Source organism: Pelodiscus sinensis, chromosome 24 (genome assembly GCF_049634645.1).
Source record: "Pelodiscus sinensis isolate JC-2024 chromosome 24, ASM4963464v1, whole genome shotgun sequence".
Lineage (NCBI taxonomy): Eukaryota > Metazoa > Chordata > Testudines > Trionychidae > Pelodiscus > Pelodiscus sinensis.
Window position 1 is genome coordinate 5,673,766 of NC_134734.1, and position 22,179 is coordinate 5,695,944.

The following is a 22,179-nucleotide window of genomic DNA, read 5'->3' on the forward strand; positions in this document are numbered from 1 at the left end:
GCCACCCTTAGAGCCAGAGCTGCTTCTGCTGGCCACACTGCCTTCAGATCTGGGCAGTGGGAAAGTGGCGGCTGCTGGCCTGGAGCCCAGCTCTGAAGGCAGCGCTGTCGCCAGCAGCTGCGCAGAGGTGGGAGTGGCATGCTATGGTATTGTCACCCGTACTTCTGCGCTGCTGCCAGCAACAGCCATGGAGCTTTCTGCTGCCCAGGGAGGTCCTGGAGATGTGTTTGACCTGGCCTTGGGGCAGGAGATGAAGGAATCCTGACGCTCCTCGTCCTGGCTGGGATTAGCAGCTGGAGCCGAGTAGGGGGCCCTGGCTGTGGTGCCATCCAGCCTTGCTCCTTGAAAAGGGCCTTGGGCTGGCTAGGTGTGTGTGTGTGTGTGTGTGTGTGTGTGTGTGTGTGGTGACCATGAAGCACCCAACCAGGGTGCCTTAGATGGCTTCCCACTTCACTCACCCACAAAAGTGACAACATTCCCATTGTCATGCCACCCTCACTTCTGAGCTGGGTGCCCAGCCAGCAGCTGCGCTCTCCAGCTGTCTGACTCTGAAGGCTGCACAAAAGTAAGGGTGGCAATTCTGTGTCGTCGTCCCCCCACACACCTCTAACAGCCAGATTCCATAGGGGAGATCATATTTCAGGTCCATGATGTTTTTCATGGCCATGAATGTGGTAGAGTCCTATCACCAACACATGGCATATCCTTGTAGAATGCCCCCCCCCCATGTGTCCAGGCATATAGCACATGTCCCCTGTATACAGCACCTGCCCCCCAGTTCAACTCACCGCAGAGGAGTGTGAGCCAGGCCCAGAGCAGTAGTGTTCCGATGGGCCCCATGTCTACAACAAACAAGGGAAAATAAGAAACAGGAACTGGAACAGGAACTCCCACCACACACACTGTAACCATAGACACCACTGCCCTCCCAAAACTTCAGAAAGAGCCCAGGAGTACCAGCTCCCAGACACTCCCTGCTCCAACCACTAGACCCCTCTTCCTTCCAGAGTTGGAGATAGAACCCAGAAGTCCTGACTCCCAGCCTCTCCCTTCACTAGTCCCCACTCCCCATGCCAGGGATAGTACCCAGAAGCCCTGGCTCTTAGCACCCCCCCCCCAACCACATGACTGGACTTACCTCATCAGGGCCATCTGACTGAAACCCCATCTCGATTCTCAGGCTTTTGTACTTTCCGCATCCGGGGACTCAGCCAATGGCACGAGGGACATGCCCACTTGGCGTCCTCCAGCAATATTTCATCCCCAGCCCCTTTTAGGGTAGGCGGAGCCTTCTGCTCATTGGCTGCTCAGAGACTCAGTGGGTGGGAACAGTGGGCAGGAGCCTGCTGGAGAACCTGTGGGACCCACCCAGTGCTGTGCGGAAATACTGCCAGCTGCCCACAAGGGGGAGCCATGAGTGCTAGGTGTGGGATGTCTGTCTGTCTGCCTGTCTATCCATCCAATGGCCGACACGTCACACCTATTGACTAACATTCATCCTCAGAGTGCCCAGTGCCTCCTCACCATGAGGACAAAGATGAGAAGAAAGTCATGCTGGGACTCAAGGTCTGTTCCCCAGCACTGGAGGCCTTGGGAGGGAGGGAGGGTGAAAGCCCCATCGCTCAGGCCATGAAGTGCTGGAACTGGGTAGAGCCATGAAGAGCAGCCTGTCAGGAATCTCCATCCCTTGGCTGAGGTTGGTTCGTGCTCATGTTCTGGCAAATCTCTTCACTGGGGCCCAGTGGCTGCTCCAGGCATCAGGGGCTCCTGGGTTATATGCATTGCCTCTGATGTACTCTGGGACCTTGGACAACCCTCTCACCCTCTTTAGCCCACTTTGTCTATTTATATTGTGAGCTTTTTAGGACAGTGCTGCATAGGCTTGGTACAACAGGGCCCTGATCTCGACTTGGGCAGGGGCAGTCTCTTTTGTGTCTGTCCAGTGTCTGGCCCTACGAAACACTGATCTCGGGTGATAGTTACATGCTGCTGTGGAAATGTTTCTAACAGCAGAGCTGAGAATAGAAGCCTGATTCTCAGGTCTAAGTGCTAATCACTATACAGCACCCAACTTCCAGAGCTAGGGGGACAACCCAGGAGTCCTGACTCCCAGCCCCCTGTTCTCTGACCCACTAGACCCAACTTCTCTTCCAGTTGTGGGAGCAGATCCCAGGCTGTTCTCCATCTCGCGAACCCCTGCTGAAAAGCATGGTCCATTAGGACACAAATGTACATTCAGTGCCAGCTGGTTGGAGTGTGGAATGTGGGATATGGTGCTTTGTTTGAATGGCTGTGACCCAGATGGAGCTACCCAGACTGATTTTATCCATTCACTAGTGGGTCAACTCTACACTATCGCTTCTGCCTTTTCTTCTGATAATTGCTGAGCAAAGGAACAGCTGGGACTTAATCATTTTCCAGGACGCAATGCTCTCTATTTATTAGTGAAAAGTTTGATTGTATAAAAACACAATCCTGAGCCAGAAAATACTTGTTGAAAGTTTTTTTTTCTAGGCTGGAGATTTGTGCATCAAAACATTGTGATATAGATGTATTTACTTATTAATATTTCTATTACAGCATGGCCTAGAAGATTGCCAACTGAGATTGGAGCTCTAGTGTGTCGGGCACTGTGTCAGGAACCAAAATCAGGCCCTCTTGTGCCAGGCATGGTACAGAAACATCATAACCCAAACCAGGGCCCAAGTGTGCTGGACACTGCCCGGACACACAATGAGCTCATGGCCAATAAAGGATGGACATCTTGTCTAGATTCATAGTTGTGCTGTAACTTTAAATCAGATTAAAATCAATTTACTTTAATGTGTACAAAAGGTGGTATACACCTTATTATAAGCAGCACTAGTAGTGTTCCTTTAGTTAAGGTTACCTGGCATGTCCTGTTTTAACAGCCTATTTTCAGTTGCTTATAACTTTTCTAAATTTGGGCTGAATTCTTCCATGTTGAGTGTCTGACTAAGGTTGCTGGATTTGTGTGTGTATGTGTTGTTTCAGCATAAACAGTTTAGCCATTTCGATGTTAAGGGTGAATACCTTGTTTTGCCCATGTTAATTTTTTTTAACAACCATTGCCTTGAGAAGCTCTAGGACAGCTGTGCTTTGGAACAGGGACTGGAAATTTGGAAATTTGGAAGGGGAGTGGTCACAGGGATGTGCCTGTTCCTGTATTTGTGAAAATCTATCAGAATTTGGCCAAAAATGAACCTCCCATTTCTCACCTGGTCGATAGAGACACGTTGGCAGCTACATTCACCAATGATTCCATTTGCACTAAGTATGCATCAGCCTCTGGCTCCTACATGTGCTCAGTCTGCAGATCCCAGTGGAACCTGGTGTGCTCCAGCCTTTGGCCCCTGGGTTTCAGCTGGACTTTCCCTGGAATTGCTCCTCCACATGCTGTGGGAGTGGAACAGGCAGCAGCACCTGTGTTTCTCCCACGCTGCCAGGGCCCCATTGTTGACCAGAGTAGCATGGATGAGCATTTGCTGGGCTTGAATGGAGAAGAGACAAACCAGTATCTCAGGTGTGAAAACAGACTGGGACACGGAGCCTGGGATGATGAGATACTAGGACAGGGAACTGGGAGTGGAGAAAAGAGAGGAGCAGGAAAGGGATTAGCTGAAAGGGTGTGGGCAGAAGGGCCTGTGACCACAAGAACATGCTTCCCTTCAAAGCTTGGGGTGCGACTGAGATGCCCTGTGTCTCACCAGGCCTCTGCTGTCTGCCAGGATTTGTGAAACCTATTGTCAATGTGTGTGTCTCCTCTGCCCCTAGTGGCTGGTCTGCACAGAGCATAACAACCTACTACTGCTGCTAGTGACTCCCTTATCGCCAGGCTGGAAATGAACAAGTGTGATTCTGTAATCAGTGACTGTCTCACAGCGCAGCTGAACAAATGAAGGCTGCGCAAAGAGCATGAAGGCTGGCATTTCCTGCCTTTGGAGCGCTTGGAAATCTTCTTTTCAAACATTTTTGATGTAATATTGATTTTGCATCACTCAATAATGGTGAGGGTGGAGGGGGGGGGGGGGACTAGCTGGGGTATGGAATGAGATGTGAGGCCTTCTGAGAAAACCAGTTCCAATCCATGTCTCTACACCTATTGCCCTTGCTATTGCTCCATGCTATCAGAGCGATCGATTCAGACTCTGCAAACACAGGCACCAGCGCTAGGTTGCTGACACTTCCATCACATTTCAAGCTTTTGTGGCAATCCTGAGGGGTAGAGCCTTGTGGATTTTTGTAGAGCAGGAACTTAGATTGTGGAGCACAAGTTAAGTTTTTTTCCTAACGCTTCTGGCTAGAGCTAAGTGCCCTGAGGCAGCAGGGGAGAGGAGGAACATCTTAACTCAGATTCTGAACCAGGACTCAGGACACCTGGGTTATTTTTGTGGCTCTGCCATGAAATACCTGTGCCACACTGAGCAAGTTACAGCCCTGCTTTGTACCTCAGTTTGACAGTGGGGCAATGGGGAGAAAATCTATTAACAATTGTGAGGCAGGATGCTGATAGGTTGTGGTGGGAGAGGTCCAGGTTGGATATTAGGAAAAACTTAAGTCTCGGCTTGACAAAGCCCTGGCTGGGTTGATTTAGTTGGGATTGCCCCTGCCTAGAGCAGGGGGCTGGACATGATGACCTCCTGAGGTCTCTTCCAGTTCTATGATTCTATGATTCTATGGGGGCCATATAAGTGGGTTGTGAGCTAGAGGGGTCATGGCTGAAACCCACTGGTGGTGGCATGGGGATGGTTGCCCATGCATTCTGGCCTCTAAGGGATAAAAACTCTGCCTGGTCTCTGGGGCAGTCGTTCCCAAGGTTAATACCTCTCCCTGGGGAAATTCGGCCCCCTATTCCCAGTCTTGCTTTCTCTGGGTATGGCTACACTAGCCACCCTACTTCGAACTATGGTGTCTAGTGTAGCCATACCTCTGACTCCATCCCCCAGTGGTCGGCTCTCGCTCTGCCCTTGTCTGGTTAATGAGCCCTCTGCTCCCCAAAGCCTCCTCCGGGGAGGTGCTGACAGACCGGGATCTAGTCCTCTCTGGGTCAAACGCACAGGATCTAGCTTCAGTCGCTGGCATGCAGGCAGGTTTGCCAGCCCTTCAATTTTTCCTGTTGCTCTTCTCTGACTCCTCCCCCATTCCTGGGCACCCACTTTGATGTGCATACCCCCAGAGCTGGATGCAGTCTCCAGTTGTGGTCTCCCCTGTGCAACCCTGTCTTCCAGCTCCCCTCGCTGCACCCCTGCTTCTCCAGCCCAGCATCACTCTCCCCGTCAGCCACAGCATCGCCAGTGAGCTCACCAGGACACCCAGGTCCTTCCAAGAGTCGCTACATTCCAGGGTTCAGCCCTCCAGCCTGTGCCTGACTGGCAGCTGTGTCCTCCCAGGCATGGCCTTCCACTGGGCTGTGAGTTAATACACATGGATCACTTAAGCCTAGCTAGAGCATGGGGTGAGGCAATGGCGTCATCGGTGAGGCTCTGCCTGTGCGTGCCGGGGTTAGAACCAGCACCCCTGGCCCCCTCTAACCACTAGACCCTAGACCCTATTCCCCTTCCAGAGCCAGCAAGAAAACCCAGCCATCCTGACTCACAGCTGTAACCACTAGACCCAACTCCCCTTCAAGAATGAGGGATTGAACCCAGGAGTTCTGGCTCCCAGCCCCCCTCTTCTCATTTCTTCCATGATGTGGACTCCAGGGGTGGATGGCCCTCTATGCATTGTCAGGAACAAAGGCCTGTCTTCCCAGGGAAGCTGGTCCAGCCCCATCAGGTCTGATTTGGATACAAAGCCCCGCCCCCAGCCCCACCCCTGGTTCATTGGACCATTGTGGTCTCTGCACATCTTATAGCCATCCTGCCAGGAGCAGGGCAGAACCAATGGACTCAACTCACCACCCACTAGCAACTGGAACAGAGCTGATGCTTCTAGAGGGGAAAGGTCAAATTCTCCACCCCCTGGGCCAGCCATTCTCCCCCTCCCCTGGTGCCAGGTCAGACCTGGCTCTCTGTAGAGGGGAAAGGCCCCCCTGATCCTGAGCCAGCCAGTGCCCTGCCTTGGGGCTGAGTCCTTAAAGCAAAGTCCTAGCATGATTGTTTATGGTCCCCAGTCCAGTGGCAGACGCAGAGGGGTGCTCACACCAGCATCCCTTGTAGATACTGTCAGAAACTTTCAGTAAACATTGGTCCCTTGATTTGGGATGGAACTGGGTCAGGAAGCCTCAGGGCCAGCATGATATTGCTGCACCTAGTGGGTGCAATGCAATTAGCTAGCAGGCTGGGGATGGGGCAATTGTGTGGGGAGTGAAGACAGCAGTTCAAGTCCCTTCTCCACCTGCTTTGAGACTTGAAGTTGAGTCTCCCACAGCCCAGGTGAGCAGAACACTCGACTACAGATAGGGTCCTAGCCACTGGGGATGGGCTGCTCTGGGATGTGGCTTTCTCAGACCTTCTGTGAATGTTTAAACAATCTTTGGGGTTTTTTTGTCTTGATGAGGAAGAAAAAATAATTTTGAACCTCTGAAACTCTGTGTGAAATGGAATTCTTGTTCTCAGACCAGCTGTGGTCCTAGTTAAATTCATTCTTGGTCAGTACATGTAAAAACTACCCTCAAGGTTGGATTAGATACAGGATTCCCTTTCTTGTCACATCTCAAATTATGGTGTAACTGTATGGGCATTACCCAGCTGTTATACCAGAGGTAGCTGCATCTCAGCAGTGCACAAGTGCTCTCCATGCACTGCTGCTGTGTGGCTGATCCCCAGCTGCCCTGCCCCAGAAGTGGCTGCATCTCAGCACCAGGCAAGCTGTCCCCATGTGGTGTTGTGATGTGTCTGTTACCCAGCTGCCTTTCCCCAGAGGTGGCTGCATCTCAGTGCTGGGTTGTGTCCCTGTGTGGTGAGTTTTCTCCAGGCACTTATTCTGTGTGTCTGTTCTCTAGCTGCCCCACCCTAGAGGTGGCTGCATCTTGCTGGGTGGGTGCTCCCTGCAGAGTGCTTCAAGAGCCTTATTGACAGAATGCATTGTTCCAAAGCAGGAGACTGGATTATGAGTCCCCAGCCAGCAAAGTGGCCAAGGTCCCGCGGGAGAGGAGGGAGTCTGGGGGAGGTGGTTATGAGTTAGAGTTTCCTATTGTTTGAAAGAACAAAAGGATCCTGAGTTAATTCTTTTGCAGCCTCAATTATCATGAGCAAGGGAGCAAGGGAACCTGAGAGGACCCCCCTCCCCGCCCAACAGCAACAAGATAACAATAGGCGCCAGACACCACCCAGCCCGTCCTTGGGACCTAGCGACACCACAACCCGGATGTCCCTGCAGACACCAGCTGGGAGGCGTCTGGAGAGAGACATGAAATAAAGGCCAAAACATTACAGCGCCTGAGTTCTCCCCCCAACCCCGGGAGGAGAGCGGGGGCTGGTGGATAGAGCACAGGGGCCTGGAAGCCAGTACTCCTGGGTTCTTTCCCCAGCCCTGGGAGGAGAGCAGGGGCTGGTGGGTAGAGCACAGGGGCCTGGAAGCCAGGACTCCTGGATTTTGGTGCTAGTTGTGCCATTGACCTTCTCAGGCCTTTTGCAGTTCACTTCCCCTCTCCATGCGTCTGGTTTCCAGGCTATAAAATCACTTCTCTGGTTCCCAGGGGAGCACTGAGAACTGAGTCCCATCTAAGAGGCTGACTAGGAAGCATCTTGCCCCTGTGAAGCAGCCCTGTCTGGGCAGAGCACAGCACCCAGCACTGACTGGGAACCAGGAGGACAAAAATTGGCCAAGGGCAGATGGGAAATGCAGGCTCCAAGGAACAGACTGGGTCAAGAGCTGAAACGAACTAGAATTTCCACCCGCGTCCCCACTATCCTACCCAGAGCACCGTCTATACCCTTATACAGGCCCGATGTTCTGGGGATCAACGTATTTGGAGACTGACAGGTGTAGGGTGGATTAAAGCATTTTTGCCTCCAGCCTGAGTCTGGCTCCTGGAGTCATGAGAATCCAGCAAGCTCCCAGAGACATGAAAACATTGTCTGTGGGATTGTGACAATGAAAATGATGCTGCCTGTCTGGATGCTTCCTGCTGCCTGCACCTATTGTGGAGAGAAGAGGCAGCTGCCCGCGTGCGACCAATGCAGCACTGCTGCCTGAGTCTGCAGAGAGCCTGCGCCCATCACAGGAGAGGAGGCAGCTGCCCTAGTGTGGGTGACGCATCAACACTGGCTAAGCATGAGCACATCACCTGGGGGGGGGCAGGAGCTCCCCTGTGCATCCCAAAGGGTGCCAGTTGCCCACCCCCTGCCCTTGGGTTCATGCCAGCCTTTCCTCAGAAGGGAGCTGGGGGGCACAAAGCGGGTGGCCTAGCCCCAGACCTAAGCACAAGCATCCCAGAATAATACTCCTGTGCTGTTACTTTGAAGGGGAAGAAGGTGGCCACATGTGCCAGGGAGGGGCATGGCATAGGGGGTGGGACTGCTTTGTCTTAACCCAGTCCTGCCTCACTACTGGCCCCATAGCACAGAACTTCCTCTGTGGAGCTACAGGGGCCAGACCCTTAAGGTGCAGCAGTAGTAGATTGTTACCCCCACGTGCTCCAGAGAACTAGGGGATATAGGCCCAAAGCCAGGGACTGCAACACCCCTCTCTCACCTCAAGATAGCAGCCATGTTTTTGATTCCCAGATTATGGAGCACCCTGGGCAAGAAATGTCATCCCGGGCTAGGGGCCTGGATCACCCTCATCAGCTAATGGCCTGGGCCAGGCACCTTGTGGGGAAATGGGCTGCAGGGAGCAGAAGCAGCTTGGGAACAGGGTCACACGCTGAAACTGAAGCACAATCCCAGGAGTCAGAGTGCCCAGCTCCGCCACTAGACCCCACTGCCCTCCCAACCAGGGAGCGAACCCAGGCGTCCGGGCCCCCAGCCCCTCCGCCTCTCACCACTAGACCCCACTGCCCTCCCAACCAGGGAGAGAACCCAGGCGTCCGGCCCCCAGCCCCTCCGCCTCTCACCACTAGACCCCACTGCCCTCCCAACCAGGGAGAGAACCCAGGCGTCCGGCCCCCAGCCCCTCCGCCTCTCACCACTAGACCACACTGCCCTCCCAACCAGGGAGAGAACACAGGCGTCCGGGCCCCCAGCCCCTCCGCCTCTCACCACTAGACCCCACTGCCCTCCCAACCAGGGAGAGAACCCAGGCGTCCGGGCCCCAGCCCCTCCGCCTCTCACCACTAGACCCCACTGCCCTCCCAACCAGGGAGAGAACCCAGGCGTCCGGGCCCCCAGCCCCTCCGCCTCTCACCACTAGACCCCACTGCCCTCCCAACCAGGGAGAGAACCCAGGCGTCCGGGCCCCAGCCCCTCCGCCTCTCACCACTAGACCCCACTGCCCTCCCAACCAGGGAGAGAACCCAGGCGTCCGGCCCCCAGCCCCTCCGCCTCTCACCACTAGACCCCACTGCCCTCCCAACCAGGGAGAGAACCCAGGCGTCCGGGCCCCAGCCCCTCCGCCTCTCACCACTAGACCCCACTGCCCTCCCAACCAGGGAGAGAACCCAGGCGTCCGGCCCCCAGCCCCTCCGCCTCTCACCACTAGACCCCACTGCCCTCCCAACCAGGGAGAGAACCCAGGCGTCCGGGCCCCCAGCCCCTCCGCCTCTCACCACTAGACCCCACTTCCCTCCCAACCAGGGAGAGAACCCAGGCGTCCGGGCCTCCAGCCCCTCCGCCTCTCACCACTAGACCCCACTGCCCTCCCAACCAGGGAGAGAACCCAGGCGTCCGGGCCCCAGCCCCTCCGCCTCTCACCACTAGACCCCACTGCCCTCCCAACCAGGGAGAGAACCCAGGCGTCCGGCCCCCAGCCCCTCCGCCTCTCACCACTAGACCCCACTGCCCTCCCAACCAGGGAGAGAACCCAGGCGTCCGGGCCCCCAGCCCCTCCGCCTCTCACCACTAGACCCCACTGCCCTCCCAACCAGGGAGAGAACCCAGGCGTCCGGGCCCCCAGCCCCTCCGCCTCTCACCACTAGACCCCACTGCCCTCCCAACCAGGGAGAGAACCCAGGCGTCCGGGCCCCAGCCCCTCCGCCTCTCACCACTAGACCCCACTGCCCTCCCAACCAGGGAGAGAACCCAGGCGTCCGGCCCCCAGCCCCTCCGCCTCTCACCACTAGACCCCACTGCCCTCCCAACCAGGGAGAGAACCCAGGCGTCCGGCCCCCAGCCCCTCCGCCTCTCACCACTAGACCCCACTGCCCTCCCAACCAGGGAGAGAACCCAGGCGTCCGGCCCCCAGCCCCTCCGCCTCTCACCACTAGACCCCACTGCCCTCCCAACCAGAGAGAGAACCCAGGCGTCTGCCCCTCCCCCCCATCTCCCAGGTGAGCCCTCCCGGCGGAGCTGACCACAGCGGGTGGCTGCGGGGTGCGAGCTGCCCCCTGCAGTTCCAGGAGCGCCCAGCAGATGGCGCCCTCCCGCCAGGGACGCGGCTCGGGGCGGGTCTCGCGGGGCTCCGGGCAGCAGCGCGCGGGAGGCACCGCGGGGAGCCCGGGCCGGGGGGTGCGAGGCTGAGTCTGCTCCGCAACAGCTACACCAGGGAATCAGCCCCCCCCCCCCGCCGTGTGTGATCCCCCTATGCCTGACCGCCCCGTGTGTGACCCCCCATTGACTGACCCCCCCCGGCTCTGACCCCCTGTGTCTGCCCCCCATTGTCTGACTGCCCTGTGTCTGCCCCCCCATTGTCTGACCCCCCCATTGTCTGACTGCCCTGTGTCTGCCCCCCATTGTCTGACCCCCCATTGTCTGACTGCCCTGTGTCTGCCCCCCATTGTCTGACCCCCATTGTCTGACTGCCCTGTGTCTGCCCCCCATTGTCTGACCCCCCATTGTCTGACTGCCCTGTGTCTGCCCCCCATTGTCTGACCCCCCATTGTCTGACTGCCCTGTGTCTGCCCCCCATTGTCTGACCCCCATTGTCTGACTGCCCTGTGTCTGCCCCCCATTGTCTGACCCCCCCATTGTCTGACTGCCCTGTGTCTGCCCCCCATTGTCTGACCCCCCATTGTCTGACTGCCCTGTGTCTGCCCCCCATTGTCTGACCCCCATTGTCTGACTGCCCTGTGTCTGACCCCCCATTGTCTGACCCCCCATTGTCCGACTGCCCTGTGTCTGCCCCCCATTGTCTGACCCCCCATTGTCTGACTGCCCTGTGTCTGACCCCCATTGTCTGACCCCCCATTGTCTGACTGCCCGATGTCTGTTTCCCATTGTCTGACTCCCCCGTTGTCTGACCCCCCATTGTCTGACTGCCCGATGTCTGTTTCCCATTGTCTGACCCCCCCGTTGTCTGACCCCCCATTGTCTGACTGCCCGATGTCTGTTTCCCATTGTCTGACCCCCCCGTTGTCTGACCCCCCATGTGTGACCCCACTTGTTTGACCCTCCATTGACAGCCCCCCCATGTCTAGCCGCCCATTGACTAAACCCCCTGGGTCTGCCCCCCCCCCCCATTGTCTGACCATCCTATTGACTGAGCTTCTTCTGTGTCTGACCTCCTACCGCCCCCCGTCAGAGCTTCCTGGGACTGATGCCCCCCATTGTTTGACCCCCTTCCCATATCGGACCCCTCCCTGTATCCGATTCCCCCCTCTGCCCTCCGACACTCCGCAGGTGACCACCCCAGGACTGACATCTCCCCTATTTGACCAAACCTGTCCGGTCCCCCTGGTGTCTCCCCCGCATCCAATCCCTGCCTGACTGATACCCCCAGTGTGATTCCCCCCAGGACTGACTCCTCCAGGACTGGCCCCCCGTGTCTGATCCTCTCCGGGACTGTAGCCCTGTGTCTGATGCCCTGGAATCTGACACCGGAGACTGGCCCCCAAGTCTCCCCTGTTTCTGGTCTACCGGTGTCTGACTCCCTGCTTGTCTGACTCCCCAGAGACTGACCTGGGTCCGATCCCCCTAGGGCAGGGGTGTCCAAACTTTTTTCAAAGAGGGCCAGATTTTATGAAGTGAACATGCGTGAGGGCCGACCATTTTGCCTGACATTCTTTGAACCATTAAAATTAAACACAAATTAACTATTTTATGCAAAGTTTATTGCAAGCGGCATACTTTTCATTTCGTCACATGGATGACAAATCTAAACAGGTGTTAAATCACTCTGCCTTTCATATCTGAAGGCCAGATGAAAAAAAAAATCCAGGAAGCTGAAATATATGTCAGGAACATTGTAAAGTATATTACATATTATTGGTAATAAAGGTTGTCTGTCAACTTTTAAGTTCAAAAAATATGAGCAGGAACATAACACCAAGTATACATGTTGTGTCCAAATATATTTATAACTGATTTAGACCAACTGACATTAACTGAGATTTTACAATGTATTCATCTCAATACATATGGATTCGTTGGGGGCCATAAAAGATGGATATTGCCAAATTACCTGTGGGGCCGTATTAAACCGGAACACGGGCCGCAATTGGCCCGCGGGCCGGACTTTGGACATGCCTGCCCTAGGGTCTGATCTGCCCAATGTCTGATCCCCCTGAGTCTGATTCTCCCAGAATCTGAGCCCCCAGTGTCTGGTCCTCTGAGACTTTCCTGCAAGTGTGGACATTTAAATTGATAAAAATTTAAACCAAAATTTTACATAAGTGAAAACCGAACTCTGCCAACCCCGGCAACAGACACACAAAGTGTCCTGGCTCTGCCCTTGCTCTCTGAGCCCTTCCCCCCCCCCCCCCGCCTTTCCCCGCCCCCGCAGCTCTGCCCCTGTTCTCCCAGCCCTGGGTTCTTAGTCCCTCAGCTCTGTCCCTGCCACCCCAGCCCTTCTCTCCCCACCCCCCCGCTCCGTCCCTGCCACCCCAGCCCTTCTCTCCCCACCCCACCGCTCTGTCCCTGCCACCCCAGCCCTTCTCTCCCCTCCCCCCGCTCTGTCCCTGCCACCCCAGCCCTTCTCTCCCCTCCCCCCGCTCTGTCCCTGCCACCCCAGCCCTTCTCTCCCCTCCCCCTGCTCTGTCCCTGCCACCCCAGCCCTTCTCCCCCCCCCCCCCCGCCTTTCCCCGCCCCCGCAGCTCTGTCCCTGTTCTCCCAGCCCTGGGTTCTTAGTCCCTCAGCTCTGTCCCTGCCACCCCAGCCCTTCTCTCCCCTCCCCCCGCTCTGTCCCTGCCACCCCAGCCCTTCTCTCCCCTCCCCCCCGCTCTGTCCCTGCCACCCCAGCCCTTCCTCCCCCACCCACCGCTCTGTCCCTGCCACCCCAGCCCTTCTCTCCCCACCCCCCCGCTCTGTCCCTGCCACCCCAGCCCTTCTCTCCCCACCCCCCCGCTCTGTCCCTGCCACCCCAGCCCTTCTCTCCCCTCCCCCCCGCTCTGTCCCTGCCACCCCAGCCCTTCTCTCCCCACCCCACCGCTCCGTCCCTACCATCCTAGCCCTTCTCTCCCCTCCCCCCGCTCTGTCCCTGCCACCCCAGCCCTTCTCTCCCCTCACCCCCACTCTGTCCCTGCCATCCCAGCCCTTCCCCCCACCCCCCCGCTCTGTCCCTGCCATCCCAGCCCTTCTCTCCCCTCCCCCCCACTCTGTCCCTGCCATCCCAGCCCTTCTCTCCCCTCCCCCCCACTCTGTCCCTGCCATCCCAGCCCTTCCCCCCACCCCCCCGCTCTGTCCCTGCCATCCCAGCCCTTCTCTCCCCTCCCCCCCCACTCTGTCCCTGCCATCCCAGCCCTTCTCTCCCCTCCCCCCCGCTCTGTCCCTGCCATCCCAGCCCTTCCCCCCACCCCCCCGCTCTGTCCCTGCCATCCCAGCCCTTCCCCCCCACCCTCCTGCTCTGTCCCTACCACCCCAGCCCTTCTCTCCCCTCCCCCCCACTCTGTCCCTGCCATCCCAGCCCCCCTGCAGCTCTGTCCCTGGGCTCCTAATCCCTCAGCTATGCTGGGGCAGGGGGCTGGGAGTTAACACCCCAGTTAGATGCAGGTGGCATCTGCTCCCCTCCCCCATTTCCTGTTGCCTCCCCAGAGCTGGGAATGAGTCGCAGGCGTCCCCCTCACTGGTGTGAGTCGGGGTGTCTGCACTCTCCTGGGTTCTGTCCCAGCTTTGGGAGGTGAGTGAGGTCTAGTGGTTGGATCCGGAGGAGGGAGGCCGTCCTTAAGCACATGGTGCATATGTGGCTGTATAAGGCACCTGAAAATTTGTGGCACCACCAGGACAGCAGGTAAGAACGGGTCGGCTCCCGCCCCACCAGAGCGCAGCAATCTCCTTAGGAAGGGGCCGTGTTGACAGAGCCGAGTACACAGGCCTGTTTCTGTGGGGAAGCTTCTGTCTGTAGGGCACCAGTTTAACAATGCACAGAGCCCCATAAGTCCTACGGACAGCTGGGGGAGGGGACGGGACTGGGAACCATGACTCCTGGTTTAGGGGATGGGGGTCTTGTGTGTAGTGTGCAGGGAAAGGGCTCTGTGGTTCCGTACCAGTGACCTGCTTTGCCTTGGGATGTGCCGCTGAACTGCTCTCAGCCCTTGGTCGTGCCTATTGTCCACATCACACCATGCCCCCACAGCCATGGTAGCACCAGCCCCATGCAGCCATGGGGAACCTTGCTCCCAAAGACTTCAGATGCCCTCAGAAGCCCTAATTAATCACAACTCTGCCAAGACAGGATTTATACATCTGCAGCACCAGGAGGCAGACACCTCTGGGGTGGGGCAGCTGAGGCATAGTTACACATAACACAGCATGGGGATGGCTGGCCTTGCACTGAGATGCAGCTGCCTCTGGGGCAGGGCATCTGGGGAACAGCTGCACATAACACAGCATGGGCATGGCTCGCCTTGCATTGAGATGCAGCAGCCTCTGGGGCAGGGCAGCTGGGGCATGTAACTCCACTGGGGGATGGCTGCCACCCATGGAGGTGGAAGATGTGGGACCTGACTGGAGGACTGTGGGTAGGCAGTATCCCAGCAGCTCAGCACGCTGCTTTGTGGGAGATTGTTTGCAGTGCTTTGCAGGATACTAGTGGATGGTGGGAGGGCAGGAGCTCAGGGCCAAATTCACACCGTTCCTTTCTTCCCCCAGTCCAGTGTTTCCTTCCATCACCTAAAGTTTCCCTGCATTTCTTACAATTCGCGGAACCACAGAGATGTGGGGCTGGCAGGGCCCTTCAGGGGCACCTAGTCCAGCCCCCCACACGCAGGTTACAGCAACATAACCCCAGAGCAGCCCTGGTGGGTTTGTCCAGACTGCTCTTAATTCCCTGTGATGGGGATCTCATGGCTGGATTGCCCAGGCAGGTAGAAAGAGTTTCCTAAGAGTGAACCTCAGTCTCGCGTCCTGCAGGTTAAGCCCAATACTGCTTGTCCAGTAACATATTTGGAGACTGTCACAGCCCCTCCCCCCCACCTCAATCTTAGAATCCCAGGGCTGGGAGAGACCTCAGGAGTCATCGATTCCAATCCCTGACCCAAAGCAGGACCAACCCCAACTCAATCAACCCAGCCAGGGCTTTGTCAAGCTGGGACTTTAAAACTACTAGGGATGGAGAAACCACCCCCTCCCTAGGGAACCCAGCCCAGTTTTTCCTAATAGTCAACCTAGAACTCCCCCACTATACCCTGAGCCCATTGCTCCTTGTTCTGCATCTGTCACTACTGTGAACAGCCTCTCTCCATCCTCTTTAGAATCTCCCTGCAGGAAGTTGAAAGCTGCTCTCAAATCCCCCCTCACTCTTCTCTTCTGCAGACTAAACAAGCCCAAACCCCACAGCCTCTCCTTGTACGTCATCTTCTCTTCACCCAACAGGGCCAGTTCTTTCAACTGTTCCTCATAGGCAGTGGCAGACTAGCAATAGGGCCCGTGTCTGGGGCCCCAGGCCAATTGGGGGGACCCAGAAGAGTGCTGTTTGGGGAGCAATTTGGGGCGGTGGGCCTTGCTCCATTCTGCCTGCCTGGTATTCCAGCCAGGGAGCAGGTTTGGGGCAGGGGCTGTGTTCACAGAGCCCCCCCATGTGCTGACCCCATTTAACTCCCACTTGCTCTGGCGCAGGCCCCCTCTCTCCGAACTATTGTCTGCCTCTGCCCATAGGTCAGGCTTTCTAAACCTCTGATCAGTTTTGTCGCTCTCCCGCAGATTCTTTTTAACGCGTCCCCATCTTTTCTATAGTGCAGCACCCAGAGGTGGCCCCAGGAGCCCTGCCGAGGCCCCCCCAGTGCCGAGCAGAGCAGGCAATGATCTCCTGCCTCTTACCTGGAGAAGAGCTCTGTGCAGCTGGAAAGTTCCTTCCTCCAACAGAATTTGATGGGATAAGAGATTATGGAAGTAAGATCCCACGTAATTAGTTAACCGGTTACCACCAGTTCACATCCCTATAAGAGATCCCCTTGCCCATCTCTGTCTCCAGTACGGCCCTCCTGTTCCTGCCGCTCTTATAGCCCCAGGCTGGAACCAGGATCTGGGGGTTTGCCACCATACAGCGGGGCAACCTGTGGCCTCCATGGCACAGCCCACGGGCAGTGTTCCCTGTAGGCTGAGTGCGTGGGCAGCTGCCCAGGAGAGATGCTGGGCAGAGCACAGCACATGTTTCTGTTGGTGGTGCACATCTGCACATGCCTCCCAAGGTGCAGGGCCTGGGACAGTTGTCCTGAACCGCCCAATGGCTCTGGCTGGCTCCTGGCCCCTTTCCCCTCCCCATGACATTTGGGCATGGCACTTGACCCTTCATGCCCCCCATGTTGCCCCTGTCCCAGAGGTTTTGTGGGCATAAACAGGAAGTCCCCAGCGCTCTGCCCAGGTTAGCTGCAAGGGGCATACAGTGCTTGCATATTGTACACGTTGCTATCACTTTTTGAAACGTCAAACTAACTCATGCACGTGTGTGTGTTTAGCTGCTTTAACCTTGTACCCAGCTCTCTCCTCTCCTTTCCTAGCTAATACATCTTTCCAGTTTGTTAGCGCTTGGCTGTCAGCCTTGTCTGTGGTAGGGGATCTAAAGTATGTTTGACCTGGGGTAAGGGACTGAATGTTGCTGTAATTTTTGACAATAGCAAGGAGAGCATCCATCGCCTGGCAGGTGTCAAACACCCATCGCCAGCCCTTGTCCAGCAAGGAGCCGCAATGCCATGACTCGCCAGCAGGAGGCCACCGCAGGCGACTTGCTCAGCCTGCCTGGCCACTCAGGGATGCCCCCAGACCTGCCTGGAGGTGTGTCCTTGAGTGTATGGGACAGAGGGTATGAAACAGAACAGAGGGCCTTCCCCAGCTACACTGCAAGCACCATGGACACTGGGAAGACTTAGGACTCCGGGGTTTTGCTGAACTCAAAGCCATTGGCGACTTTGCTCTTTGCACGGTCATGTCAGGAAAGAAATCAGTGGGGACACGGCGCTTCTGGCCAATGGTTGATCCAGGTAGGCAAACAAAAGGGCTTTCACTTAGAGCTTCTACTTGATTTAGCGTCCAGCCCTTACACATCCTCCACAGGCTACGGGTGCACCCCACCCAAATTCCCCCAGATTAATATTTACCCAAGCGCTTGAGGAAGCCTTGAGTGGATACCCCTAGAAGGCTAAGGGTCAGCTTTCAGTCTGCTGGGGAGCTTGAAGAGGAAATGTCCAAGCACCCACCAGTGTTCCCTCTAATCTCCATCCAGGTGTGGATTTTTTCCATGCATTTTTTCAGTGGATTTTTTCCATTGATACATTTTATGTACACCGAGGCATGTGCAGAGGTGCACAATCAGAAGAAACAGAAAATCTAGCTGTGGGCACTCTGCTAATCAGCTGGGTGGCATTTGAATCTCTCCTGAGTGGCTGCACAAGGTCCCAGCTTACGGGGAACCTGCCCACTGAGTTCAGTGTTCCCCATGTAGCCGATGAACTGATTAACCGATAAGCAAAAGCTTATAGTTTAATTCTGTAGTCTACACACATTTCCCTCCCCCTCCACCCCAGCAGTACATTTTTTGGCAGGCAGGCAGCCCACCCGGCTCAGTCCTGGCTCACGCTGGGTCCAGACCTACTCCCACTGTGGCTCTGCATTTGAAGTATATTAGGAGCCGCATGGGCAGGCAGCCCAGCTCAGTTCCAGCTTGCAGTGGGTCCAGGAGCTCAGACATCCCCTAGACAGGGGCTGCTGCCACCCCGTGCTGCTGCCTCTTTACCAGGCCGCAGCACTGGGCAACAGGCAGGCAGTCCACAAGGGGAGCTGGTTTTTAAACTCTCTCTCCTCATGGGCCAGCTCCCGCCTGGCACCCCATGCTGCAGCAGCGCAGAGTGGCAGGGGGCTTCACAGGAGCGCACTGGCTGCCGGCCCCGCCCTCTGGGGACTATAGAATAGTCGAGTAACCTATAAGAATTCATGAAGTTACTTGACTATTCAGTTAACCGAGATTTAACATTCTTATTCCGAGATCCCCATGCCTGGAGGTTTTAAGAACCAGCTGGACAAACACCTGCCAGGGTTCCCTTGGTCTTGACTTACTTGGTCTCCTCTCCACTCGGAGACCTGGCTGAGATGACCCCTTGAGGCCCTTGCAGCCTGACGTTGCTGTGACCCTGCAGGCGAATGCTGTGAACGCGATAGTTGGGATGTGGGAGAGGGAGCAGGAAGGACACGGGAGATTTCATTCGGGACACGTCTGACACCCAACAAACAAACAGTGGTTTCAGAAGCAAACTTCTTTGAGTGCCAAAACCCCAGGCCACTTAGGAACAGCAAACCCTGAGAGGCACCGTGTCACCAGCTGGAAACCCTCGCACGCAGCCCTCGGGAAAGTAGCCCAACTGGCCGCCATGTCTGGTGTCAGGAAGGAATTTTCTGTTCCCCCAGCCGCTTGGGGGCTTTCACCTTCCTCTGCTTCATAGGGCAGGGTCTCTTGCTGGCTTAAACTCATGGAAATGGCCGGTTCTCTGGAGCAGGGCATCTTTACATGGTGATGGGAGGATGTCAGTAGCCCAACCAGAGGCTAGGGGCCCCTTGCAGGTGTGTCTGGGGGCCTGGCAATGCAGAGGAGGGCAGACTAGATGGCCTCTTTTGGCCTTAAAGTCCTTGAGTCTATTCCAGGCCCTGGGAGCTCATTGTCTGACCCCGAATGGCCCCAGCAAGCATCCTGGTAGTCAGGGCCAGCCTAGGCCAATTCCCCTGATTCCCCCAAATCGGGCCCCATGCCTAAAGGGGCCCTGTGCCCTAAAGCCGGTAGCGTGCCGGGCATGCTGTGGGAGGGGGCGTTGGCCCGGGAGTGCGGTGGCTGTCTGTGCCGCAGGAGGTGAGAGTCGAGCGCAGGGTTTTCTTGTGCCGTGAGGGGCGGGGGAGGGGAGGGGTTATCTACCTCTGGGGTTTGGCAGGGGAGGTACCTGGGGATTTTTTGTGTGACGCTCTTTTTTTTTTTTGCTCAATCAAAATTGCTGCAGGGTCCCATTGAAATTGTTCCTAAAGCCAGACCTGCTGGTAGTTCTCTGTCCACATGGAAGGGAAGGCCGGCCGTGCAGGCGTCTGCAGAGTTTGAATGGCTCCGTGTACATGGCACCATCCCTCGAGCGTGGAGATTTGGGGGCCCTTCGCTCCATAATGCCCTGCAGCTTAGCAGAGTCGCCGAGGACGCTCTGTAACTCTCCGTCCCCGTCGCTGCCTTTCTCAGCACCTGCGCCGCTTTCAGTCCTACCGTTCCACCTGCTTTCCGGCGTTGGGCCCACTGCTCCCTGCCTCTCAGTCGACAGCCTCTGAGGCCTGGAGGGGCAAAGCTAGGCCAGCAGAACTCTCAGGTGGGCTTTCCTGTGGGGGTAGGAGCATGATGTCAGCACAGGCTGTGCCAGCGTCACTGTGTCTACACTGGGCTCTGCCATGAGGGTTTTTTCACAAGGCTGACGAACCAAATCTGGCCGGTCTATGCTTTAAGGGAGACTAGGCCCTTCACGTACCTTGTCTCCCACTCCCACGTTCACACCCTCGTGCCTTGTCTCCCACTCCCACGTTCACACCCTTGTGCCTTGTCTCCCACTCCCACGTTCACACCCTTGTGCCTTGTCTCCCACTCCCACGTTCACACCCTCGTGCCTAGTCTCCCACTCCCACGTTCACACCCTCGTGTCTTGTCTCCCACTCCTACTTTCACACCCTCGTGCCTAGTCTCCCACTCCCACGTTCACACCCTTGTGCCTAGTCTCCCACTCCCACGTTCACACCCTCGTGCCTAGTCTCCCACTCCCACGTTCACACCCTCGTGCCTAGTCTCCCACTCCCACGTTCACACCCTCGTGCCTTGTCTCCCACTCCCACGTTCACACCCTCGTGCCTTGTCTCCCACTCCCACGTTCACACCCTTGTGCCTTGTCTCCCACTCCTACTTTCACACCCTCGTGCCTAGTCTCCCACTCCCACGTTCACACCCTTGTGCCTTGTCTCCCACTCCCACGTTCACACCCTCGTGCCTAGTCTCCCACTCCCACGTTCACACCCTCGTGACTTGTCTCCCACTCTCACGTTCACACCCTTGTGCCTAGTCTCCCACTCCTACTTTCACACCCTTGTGCCTAGTCTCCCACTCCCACGTTCACACCCTCGTACCTTGTCTCCCACTGCCACGTTCACACCCTCGTGCCTAGTCTCCCACTGCCAAGTTCACACCCTTGTGCCTAGTATCCCACTGCCACGATCACACCCTCGTGCCTAGTCTCCCACTCCCATGTTCACACCCTCGTGCCTAGTCTCCCACTCCCACGTTCACACCCTCGTGCCTAGTCTCCCACTCCCACGTTCACACCCTTGTGCCTTGTTTCTCTCTCCCACATTCACACCTGTGCCCCGCGGAGCAGGAATCCCTGCCAATACTTTATTTGCCAAAGTTATATTGACACTTCCACTTAGCAAGAGGAGAGCACTGAGCAAACAAGGGCCTTGCTCAGAATCCCAGCTTGGAGCGCTGGGGGGAGCAAGGGAGGGCGGCAGCCGTGGGGAAAGTTTCCAAGGGAGATGCCCCTCGTAGTTCAGATGGGATTTCCGCATCTGGGATTCTGCAGCATGAGGAGGACCGTGGTTTTACCTTGCGTGTGAGAATATCCCTGGGAGCCAAGGTTCCCAAGCAGCACTCTGGGCAACAGGCGTGTAATCCTGGCTCTGGGAAGGGGGTGGGGTCTAGTGGTTAGAGTGGGGCTGAGAGCCAGACTCCTGGGGTCTAGCCTAGCTGGGGGGGGAGGGGCGGTCTAGTGGTTAGAGTGGGGAGGAACTGGGAGTCAGAACTCCTGGCTTGTATCTGCCGCTCAGCCTTTGGCAGCAGTATGCTCGGGAGGTGTGACCCAGCCGCAGCCCTGGCTCTGTGCCCGGGGTGGTGCGCAGTGTAAGGTGAGCAGGGAAAGTGCTGGGGGATTATGCGAATAGGGACAAAACTAAGTCTGCATCAGCTCATTAGCTAAACCCCTGAAATCTGGCAGGTGCGGTGTCAGAGCAGGTGGTGTAGCCGCGCCCCAGCCACCAGGATGCAATAACAGTGGGGCCAGATTCCTTGCTGGGGTCAAATGGGAGTCAATGGGGCCAGATGCCCAGCTGGTGTGACTTGTCTTTATTTCCACTGAAATTAACAAACTATTTCTGATTTACACCAGCTGGGGATTTGGCCCTCTTGAGAGTAAGGGCATCGAGTAAATGGCGTATTGAGAACAAGCAGCCGTCACACTTGTGGATTCTGTTCACAGCTGTAGGAGGGGAGTGGGGTCTAGTGTGGTTGCAGGGTGGGTTGGGAGCCAGGACTCCGGGGTTCTAGCCCTGCTCTGGACAGGGAGAGGTGCTTCCTGGTTAGAATTTGCACTAGTGACAGATCTGACACCTGCAAGTGCTTTGCACGCAGAAGTATTGAACTGTGATGGGAAAAGTATCTGCAAACATTTGGCTAACACCCTAGGTTAACAGGGGCGTAGTGTGTGCTAAGGCCTGTGGGCTGATCACACACAGCGAGCTGGAGGTGAACAGAGTCCACGACTGAATCTGAGGACACGAGAATGACACAACAAAGGTCAGGACAGCTCTCTACACCCCAGCGAACACAGCCCGAGTCAGTCACACTGCAGGCAATCAGGAGTCACTGGGGTCAATTCCCTCACGCTGGTGTAAATCAGGAGTAGCTCTCCTGGGCTGAATGGATACCATTGACCCCTCACTCATCCTGGTGTAAATCCAGAGTAACTTT

The 22,179-nt window shown here is 56.5% G+C and overlaps 1 protein-coding gene across 1 annotated transcript in view; it reads right to left on the minus strand.

Moving 5' to 3' along the window:
- LOC106731961 (IgGFc-binding protein-like) overlaps positions 1-842 on the minus strand; it is a 43,038-nt gene extending 42,196 nt beyond the window's left edge. The window contains exon 1 of the mRNA XM_075907339.1: positions 789-842. Coding sequence (XP_075763454.1) covers positions 789-840 — 52 coding nt within the window. The 5' untranslated portion in view covers positions 841-842. The remainder of the gene's footprint in view (positions 1-788) is intronic.
- Positions 843-22,179: the final 21,337 nt, after the last annotated feature.